The 10,072-nt window shown below is 41.9% G+C and overlaps 1 protein-coding gene across 5 annotated transcripts; it reads left to right on the top strand.

Moving 5' to 3' along the window:
• The first annotated feature begins 285 nt into the window (after positions 1 to 285).
• LOC142957459 (mothers against decapentaplegic homolog 4-like) lies at positions 286 to 8,212 on the top strand. Of its 5 annotated transcripts, none has more exons than XM_076099306.1 (10): positions 286 to 503; positions 1,543 to 1,931; positions 2,386 to 2,581; positions 2,899 to 3,153; positions 3,378 to 3,485; positions 3,585 to 3,635; positions 3,951 to 4,134; positions 4,308 to 4,476; positions 4,643 to 4,781; positions 5,558 to 8,212. In XM_076099306.1, exons 2-10 carry the CDS (start codon positions 1,692 to 1,694, stop codon positions 5,767 to 5,769), a joined length of 1,554 nt encoding a protein of 517 aa, XP_075955421.1. In that variant the 5' UTR covers positions 286 to 503; positions 1,543 to 1,691; the 3' UTR covers positions 5,770 to 8,212. The 5 variants fall into 5 exon arrangements, with proteins under 5 accessions (XP_075955421.1, XP_075955425.1, XP_075955420.1 ...); XM_076099310.1 differs by having other exon boundaries at positions 286 to 559; positions 2,386 to 2,560; XM_076099305.1 differs by having other exon boundaries at positions 286 to 559.
• The last annotated feature ends 1,860 nt before the right edge of the window (positions 8,213 to 10,072 follow it).

The raw sequence follows: 10,072 nt of genomic DNA, 5'->3' as shown, positions 1-10,072 counted from the left end.
TTTGTGTATGTGACAGAGTACTCTCGTGTCGACATAGTATCTTTGTTTTTTTACACAGGTCATCCTTTCTTTGTGATTGTTTTGCTTTTCCCGTCATTCTTACAACAGAATAATAAAACAGATTATCGCCATCAAAAGGTGTTGTTGCTATAACTAAAGTAGCAGTGATGGAAATAAAGGTAGATACCATAGACTGTAAGATAGATACAGCAGAAGCAATATACTCAGTAGCAGTGGTTATAGAAAAAAAAAAAAAAACTCTTATCACGCATGCGCAACGCGCCATCGAAGGAAACAGTGAAAGAAGTGCGTGAAGTCGATCGGGACTGGACACGGAATCTGAGATTTAACTTGATCCTCGCTCTAGTTTTGAGGATGTAAAACTACAACTTGCGGACAATGAATTTTACTCGCCATGTTTTTATAAACAGCTGGTGAATTCATGAAGATAATCCAGGCGACATACTGGATCTGCACGCCCCACTGCTGGCCCCGTCGGCACGGTAACTTTGGACAGAGGCAGGGCTCTCCTGCTAGCTGCCACACAAGCTAACTCCAGGTAGCATACCATGCTAACGCTACCTATTTACATTGCTTTCATTCGTTTTCAGTTATAAACTGTATAGTGTTTACTCGCCAACTAGTGTGTTTTTACAGTTGCATACTTATCGTACTGTCGAACTAAGGGGTCAGCAAATGCGTGGGCTGCCGCATAATAAACAAACACGCCTGCTAACCTCGTAGTAGCATGCTACGTTAGCCAGTTTGCTATCATCGGCGTTAGATGTTTTTATTAGCAGGTAGCTAGCCAATCCGATGTCAAGTTATTTGAGTGGAAATGGTGTTTCCGGTTAGGCTCTTCAGAGTAAAACCATACTTTAACAGTAATATATACAGTAGCAGCCCACAACACCCATTGGAGCAGTTAAATGCATATTACAATCAATATTACTGGCAGAAAGATGTGCTTTAAATGCATTGTGAGCAATAATAGTTAATTGAATAGTCATAATACACTTAATAAGGGTCTTACTTTTAGCATTTAAAATATTTCACCTTTATTTTGAAAACAAGAAGTGTTTATTTCCGGCTACCTTCTGTTCTTATGCAGTAACATCCTCTGACCAACGACAGCCGCTGGCGCCGCTGGCGCCGCTAGCTCGCTACAAGAGGCACGCGAGGACATCAACGTCACCTTTATTTTTTATCCTAGAATAAACAATTCCGGGTTTTTCTGCCCTCAAACGTAAATCCAATAACTGCTGATACTTTGTCATTAAGTCGTTGATGAGCTACCATTATCTCTATACTGCCAACAACTTCACTGTTATGGTTCAAGTCTCCTGCATATCCACATCCAAACAGAAGTATTGTGTAATATTTGTACTATTTGAGGTGAATAAAAAAACTACTGGGACCTTTCTGTTTAATGCTGTACAACTTATCAGCACCACGAGCTGGAGCCTCCTAAATGTATCTACAGTTGAATCAACACTTCTCTCAAACAGTTTGATCTAAACTCGCACATTGTCCTCTTTTCAGATCTTGACACCGTTCCTCCTGATGCTGAGAGGCTTGTGGTGACGCATCTGCTTCATCTACAGCTGAATTACTGTGAAGATTGTCTCTCCTCTGGCCTCCTGACAGAGTGAAACTGTCAACATCATATATAATCAGACACAGAAGTCAAGATGTCCATCACCAACACACCTACCAGCAACGATGCCTGCCTGAGCATCGTGCACAGCCTGATGTGTCACAGGCAGGGGGGCGAAAGTGAGACGTTTGCCAAGCGGGCCATCGAGAGCCTGGTGAAAAAGTTGAAGGAGAAAAAAGACGAGCTCGACTCCCTCATCACAGCTATCACCACCAATGGGGCCCATCCCAGCAAGTGTGTGACCATTCAGAGGACCCTGGATGGGCGACTTCAGGTAGGACGATACAGTTATCTGGATCATTCATTTAATAGGATTATCATTTATTTTCTACACATTGGTGTTGACAAGCTCAGGTAAATAGTACACTGGTGAACAACATCCAACATGTGAGATGAGAAACCTGCCAAAATAAAACGTTGCAAGCTGTGGTTTTAAAATGCAATTGTCAGGAAAACGATTTAAGATCTGGGAAATGATTAAGCTAACAGAATGTGAGATGATTCAGGAAATCTCTCTGCATTTAGTGCCTTAGACCAAAGTTGTGCTGGAGCCAATATTTTTTACCATTTGTGTAGTCGGAACTCGCTTTTCACCGCAACAGTCAAAGACGAGCTGTATTCCAATAACTGACACGTCGTTTGACCTCAGCTGTGAATTTACAAATTCATTAACTCTTTTCCTGTTTTCTTTCTCTCTCTCTCTCTCTTGTTGTTGTTTGTTCCCCCAGGTGGCCGGACGTAAAGGGTTCCCTCATGTAATCTACGCCCGGCTGTGGCGGTGGCCTGACCTGCATAAGAATGAACTGAAGCATGTCAAATACTGCCAGTTTGCCTTCGACCTCAAGTGTGACAATGTGTGTGTCAACCCCTATCACTATGAGAGGGTGGTGTCTCCTGGCATAGGTGAGCATGGAGAGATATTCAGTGAGTTCACTTTTTGGGTGTTTTGACATTTGTTTAAATGTGTATAGGGCTCAATAGAACACGCATGAATAAACAGAGCTGTAAGAAATTCAACCTCAAAGATTCAGTTTTCTCTTTTATACTGCACTGAAGACATTTGTTAGCTTGTGTGCTAAAACATGCAGAGTTACTTGTGTGGTCCTGTAATTTGCTTAAAATAATTAAACTAATGCGACGTTCATTGAAGTCTTAGTGGCATGTGTCTGTTTAGTTATTTCCTTTGTTGTAGATTGGCATTGTCAGTAACCTGTCCCCACCTCTTCCTCCTCGATCCACAGACTTATCCGGACTGACACTGACCAGCTCTGGTCCCAGCTCTGCACTGATGGTTAAGGACGAGTATGATTTTGATGGGCCGCAGAGTCTGCCCTCAATCGAGGGAGGGCACTCCATCCAGACCATCCAGCACCCTCCATCCGCCGGCTGCCCGGCCCCCTCTGAACCATTTGCGACCCCGAACCTGCTCCCACCGGCTGAGGCCTCCACCTCTGCCTCAACATCGTCCTTCCCCGCCATTGCTGCTGGAGCAGGCAGTAAGATACAGTTGTTGTGTGTGTGTGTGTGTGTGTGTGTGTGTGTGTGTGTGTGTGTGTGTGTGTGTGTGTGTGTGTGTGTGTGTGTGTGTGTGTGTGTGTGTGTGTGTGTGTGTGTGTGTGTGTGTGTGTGTGTGTGTGTGTGTGTGTGTGAAATTTTTGGCAGTAGATTTGTGAGTTTGTACTTTTTATTGGAACTATCTGTGGGTCTCTTATTCTCCTAGGTGCCAGCTCAAACTGGTCTAGGAACAGCAGCTTCACATCCAACATACCCCACCACACCAACGGCCATCTACAGCACCACCCTCCTATGCCACATCCGACACACTACTGTAAGTACACACTGTCACTACAGCTGTAACTCACTCCACAGACTTTATTGCATACTGGGATGTTAAGGCAAAGTGGGTGATCTCTGCCCTCTCTCTCAGGGCCAGTACATAATGAGCTGGCCTTTCAGCCTCCGATATCCAGTCATCCAGGTGAGAACACACAATCCACACGTACATAAACCCTGGACAGAATGTTTAGTCCTGATATATTAGAAAACTGTTTGAACAGTGTATCTTTATTTCCACATTTTAGTCCCAAACTTAGATCAACTTAGGCAAGTTTATGTTACAGCATGAGGTGAAAATAGTTGTTAAATAATGGTTTCAGTCATTAATTTAAATGTTGCTTGTTTGTCATCATTTCATATCTATGACTATGAAAACAAAAGTCACAATAGTTTCATGTTAACTTTGACCATTTTCCATTCATGACACAAACCCATTGACATCCCTCCTCTGCTTCAGCTCCTGACTACTGGTGCTCCATTGCCTATTTTGAGATGGACGTTCAGGTCGGGGAGACGTTTAAGGTGCCCTCCTCTTGCCCCACCGTGACTGTGGATGGCTACGTCGACCCCTCAGGAGGAGACCGCTTCTGCTTGGGCCAGCTCAGCAACGTGCATCGCACTGAGGCGATTGAGAGAGCAAGGTAGGGGACGACCTTATCACCCTCAGTATTTAGAGCAACACCGTTAAAACCTGGCTGCTAATGTACTTTCTAAAATTATTTTTTACCACATCTTCTTTTCATGTGGTTCCTTATACTCCTTCCTGTTTATTTCATTCTTTCCCTGTTGTCTTTATTCCCCGGCTCTCTCCCAGGCTTCACATCGGTAAAGGGGTTCAGCTGGAGTGTAAGGGCGAGGGAGATGTGTGGGTGCGATGCCTCAGTGACCACGCAGTGTTTGTTCAGAGTTACTACCTGGACCGAGAGGCAGGCCGAGCCCCCGGAGACGCCGTTCACAAAATCTACCCCAGCGCTTACATCAAGGTGTGGAATGTAAAACGAGGACATGTCTCAAGGTTGACGTTTCAACTGCTTGCGTGTCTGAAAAAAATATCTCTGATTTAGTCCTCCATTGACAAATATAATTCAGTATTTACGTTCCTGATTTCTGCTGAATGTACAGTCTTGATGGTCTCTTCTCTGCTGCCAGGTGTTTGACCTCCGGCAGTGCCACAGACAGATGCAACAGCAGGCTGCTACAGCTCAGGCAGCAGCTGCAGCACAAGCAGCCGCTGTGGCCGGGAATATACCTGGCCCTGGATCAGTTGGAGGAATAGCTCCAGCTATTAGTAAGATACTGTTGCCTGCACATACACAGATGCACATTCACACACACAGAGACAGTGGGAAGTAAAGGCGGTGTGGTCTGATGTGCATGTTACTGCCAGCGAGGAGTGAGTGTGAGCGACGTACTTGCATATGTAAAGAATGGAGGAATGCTCAGACAGATGTTTAACCTGATGTTCATTTAGATAAAAACTCCAATGAATATGCTCTGGTAAAACTAATGTAATGTTACAGAAGTACACGGTTCTATTGGTTCCTATTGGATGATGAATATTTGCTTATGTTGGCTTCATCGCTCCAAAAACTGAAGCTGAAAGTTCTGCTGTTGTTACTTTCACATCAACTATTGTTTATTAGAGACAAGTGGTTAATAGAAGGACGACAACTATTTTCATTATCAAATTAATCTGCCACTCATTTTCTTGATTGAAAGCTTAATGATTAGTTTTATTTCTTAAAATAGTGCCTATTTCACATATCCAGATTGCTTCGGTCCAAAGATTTACAGTTTACTGTCATTAAAGTCTGAGAAAACCAGCCAGTATGTACCTTTTAGAAGCTACAACCTGTGAAACTTTGCAATGACAAAAACATTGTCAGTTGGCAATCATTTTCCATAGATCTATTAATTGTCTCAGCTCAAGTTAATAGTACTAAATCACACTTAAATGGATGTTTTATTCTTGGGTTTCTATAATTCAATTCGATATTCCTTCAAGTGTGAATTGTTAGTCACAAACTGACCTGTTCATGTCTCCCTCTCCTCTGGTTCTCTCAGGTCTGTCAGCAGCAGCCGGTATCGGGGTAGACGACCTCCGCAGGCTGTGTATTCTCAGGATGAGTTTCGTGAAGGGCTGGGGGCCCGACTACCCCCGCCAGAGCATCAAGGAGACCCCCTGCTGGATCGAGATCCACCTGCACAGAGCTCTACAGCTACTGGACGAGGTTCTGCACACCATGCCTATAGCAGACCCGCAACCTCTGGACTGAGCATCGCACTGCAGCCATACAGTGGCAATGGAAAGTCTTCCTCGGTGAACTGTTGTGACACTGAAGCTGTCTCACGTGAAACAAAAGAAGACAAACCTTCAGGTGTGTTTGAGGCACCTTTGTGCACTGTGGCTCCTACTTTTGCTTTTTTATTATTATTTTTTTAAGCAAGAGTGACACTAAAATGAGCCAAAGCCATACATCAAAGATATCTTTATTTTTGATAGATGGCTTTGATTTTTAATAACTGGAATATGATCAACTGTAGGACTAGAAAAAGACTTCACAGATAACTATAGTTACAAAGCACCACGACATGCACATACATGACCTGCAGATCCCATGAAACTGGAATGTACAGCGACTACTGACAGACATTAGATTCAGTGCTGTACCGCTGTGCAATGAGACGGCTCTCACATCCAGTGATGGAGCACCAGCGTGCTGCTGGTTTTCTATCGCGTCGGTTTCCACTCGAGCCGCTACAGACCGCTTCACACCTGGGATGACGAGCAAGTTCAGCCGACTGTCGGGCCGGAATAGAAAAGCAGCGACACTCGATGCGATCGGCGCTCGGCATCACGTCGGTAGCTGCCTCTCAGATGCTGGACAGGGTTGAGAGGACCACCCGGCTTGGATCAGGTCGTACTAGACGCCCACGGGAATATCACAGTGAGCGAAAGGACAAGCACCGCGCCTAAAGCCGCCTCTAACCCTCCGAACTGAAACACGGTCAAGTCAATGGACTCTTCTAGGTCAGGTATTGTCAAAGTATGGGTTTGGACCTTATAACTGGTTTGGCAAGACAAAGTACTTTTGACTCAGTAATATACTGTAAGTCTCGTGTGATCGTGAGAGTTCAGGTCAGCTGCTGGACCCAATCACGTTCATTTGGAGGTTTCTTTAACTTTAAATGTGATTATTTGTATTTCTTTAGTTTTGATTTTTATCTCCAAGCATACCCGACTCTTCACACTTGTTGAGAATCATTGTACTGAAATATCGTATGACTTGCAGCCCACGTATATGCTACTTGATCCAGGTCTCTTGTGTGTAGTTTACTGATAAAGATGCGTGAATTGAAGACGGTGTCCCAGCAATATTGAAATATTTTCTTGGTTTTATTTTTGTTACTTTTATTAATTGATTTGTATTATATTTGTAGCACTTTATTATTTTTTCCCCTTGTTTTTAATGCAATAACCCTAATTTAGAGGTGGCTGTCCTGCAAGGGAAAGGAAGAGAACAGACTGATTTATATATATTTTGTAGGAGTGTGAGCAGAGGCATTTGTACTGAAAACATTTGTAACACTAAGACATCTTAGTCTCTATATAGGCATTGACACACACTGGTAGGGTTTCTTTTGTTTTCTTTCCTTTTAAATCCATGTAAATAATGTTGTTTTTGAAATGCACGTCAATATTCGCATGAATTTGAATGACAATTAGACCCCATTACCCCCCCCCCCCTTTTTTTTTTTAAATGCAGTACTTCACAAACTGGATTATGTGAGGAGAGCTGTGTGTGTGTGTGGTGTTGGTGTATGAGAACAACATTAAAAGCAAACCGTGGGAAGCTACATAATCATTACTGATGGAAATTATATAATTCAATTATATAAAGTTAATGGTTTTTTTGCAGCCAGGCTCCTAAAGAAGGCAACTTGTCTCCTGAGAGCTCATTTTCATACAATAACACCATCAGTTATGTGTGCAGCCTCTCTTTGATAGTAAAATGAGTTCAAGCGTATTATCATATTGACACAGAAATAGTTATTTCAACACGAGTCCCCTCGTCGCTGCGCTGCATGTGACTCATTCTGTTACTGGTTTTACGGCATTGTTACAGATTAAGCACATTTCATTTACACATGTTGAGACTCTTCTGTTCATACATTATATATCTGATCATCTGCATATGACAAGACGTGTTTATGTCCCTAAACGGGTGTGTTTTTTTATTTTTTTAATAATGCTGTCTTGCAGATGAAAAAGACAAATTGGTTTCTTCGAGGTTTAGTTGAAATTTGTTTGTTTGTCCACTTTGCTCTCCAACTGATGGAGCCAAACTAAGCAGCAGCGGGTTGCTCTCTCTCCTCTCTGTCCCATCTTTCATTATTTCACTATAATTTGAAAAGCATTGTTTAAAAGGTTTGTCCTACATCAGGTATTAAGAGTCACAGTTAAGAGTGAATGGTAGGAAACAGGATATTTTATGATTATGTAACTGAATGAACTGATGCTGAATTCTGTCCAGAGAAATAATCTGTCGTGCTTTAGGGTGGTCAGATGTCTTTATAATACTTGCAGTTATTATAGGAGCCTATGAAGACACGGCTCACATGAGTTGCTGTGGACTACTGTGACAGATTGCAGATATGCATTTTACCTGTATTTCTTATGCGAGAGTCTTTAATTAAACATGGCCTGATATTCTCTAAGTGGTGACCTGTATCTTTTCTCAACAAGGTAACATGTCTACAACGACGGAATTGGTACAATTTAAATGTTTTGTATTTATTTTAAAAACATTTCAGCTCGGGTATGAAGCTATACTGGGAATTACGTGGGTCAACGTACCAACAGACCTTTTTTTCCACAGAGGACAATTTGACGCCTCACAGCAGAAAAAGCTGGGCTTTAACTTAACATGAGTGATGGCTGCATCGCACTAAGGGAAGGTCCTGGGATTTTCTGCTATGACGTGTCAAAATGTCTGCTCTGAAAAAGGTCTATACAGGTGCATCTCAATGAATTACAATATCATCAAATTTATTTCAGTAATTCAACTCATATATTATATAGATTCATTACACACAGGGTGATATATTTCAAGTGTTTATCTTTTAGTTTTGATGATTATGGCTTACAGCTAATGAAAACCCCAAATTCAGTATCTCAGAAAATTAGAATATTACATACCGATTTAAAAAAAAAAGGATTTTTAATACAGAAATGTTGGCCTACTGAAAATTCTCTCAACAATACCCCAGAGAGAGTCTATGGGGTATTGTCAAGAGGAAGATGAGACATCAGACCCAACAATGCAGACGAGCTGAAGGCCGCTATCAGAGCAACCTGGGCTTCCATAACACCTCAGCAGGGCCACAGGCTCATCACCTCCGTGCCACGCCGCATTGATGCAGTAATTCATGCAAAAAGAGCCCCGACCAAGTGTTGAGTGCATACTGCATACTGTACATGGACATGGTTTTCAGTAGGCCAACATTTCTGTATTAAAAATCTTTTTTTAATCGGTCTTATGTAATATTCTAATTTTCTGAGATACTGAATTTTGGGCTTTCATTAGCTGTAAGCCATAATCATCAAAACTAAAAGAAATAAACGCTTGAAATATATCACCCTGTGTGTAATGAATCTATATAATATATGAGTTTGACTTTTTGAATTGAATTACTGAAATAAATTAACTTTTCGATGATATTCTAATTCATTGAGATGCACCTGTATACGAATCCTCATCCTTAACGAATACAGCAGGAGAGTGTACGCACGTCCACACGGGCCTGAGAAGAGGTCTAATCAGCACAAATGGAAATCACCTGTGTGGCTAGGTGTGTGTAGCACCTGCCTATCAGAGTCTTTGTCCAAATGGGTTTCGCTGTACGAGATTCAAACGGGTGAAGACAGGTGTGAGGCCATTTGTGTGAGGTTCAGACGGTTTAGTCAAGTTAAACCATAACGCATCGGAGCAACCCATCAACTCTTAACGCTCTCACATTTAAGTATTTAAACTATTATTCAATTATAGTGCATGGGTCTGACATTTCCCCTCACTCTCCTGTTGGCTTTATTGCACCCGTTATGTGAGACTACATCTGTATCAGAAGATATGTCTCAGTAGTTAAAGTACAGGTAAAATAATATTGATGGTGGCTGACTTCCATTCAGCTTATGGAGTTTGTGCCTCCTCCGTGGTTTGTAACCAGTAAAACGTGTCAAAATTAGGGTGAGGAAAATCTTGTACATTTGGTGAAATGACCCCGGGGAGATGAGTGCAAGCTCAAACACATTAAAACAGCGTTTTACATAATGAATGAAACACACCAGTCAAGACACATTTTAAAATGAAACCGTCTTTATTAAGTAACTTTAATATCAGAAAAATAAAACTCTTAAATTCTCTTTACAGCAAATATATAATATCAGTGCTTTGGCCGCAATAACTTAAAAGGCCGTTATAAAATAGTCTGCTTTTAAACTCCTGACTCAATTTGAAGAATTTATATGCCATAAGACTCCCCCTACATATACATAACAAAATTGTAGTAAAATTAGCA

This window comes from Anarhichas minor, unplaced genomic scaffold, assembly GCF_050575085.1.
Source record: "Anarhichas minor isolate MPS153535 unplaced genomic scaffold, ASM5057508v1 ptg000025l, whole genome shotgun sequence".
Classification (NCBI taxonomy): domain Eukaryota; kingdom Metazoa; phylum Chordata; class Actinopteri; order Perciformes; family Anarhichadidae; genus Anarhichas; species Anarhichas minor.
Note: the sequence above shows the minus strand (reverse complement) of the source record. Positions and strands in the feature narration are given on the sequence as shown.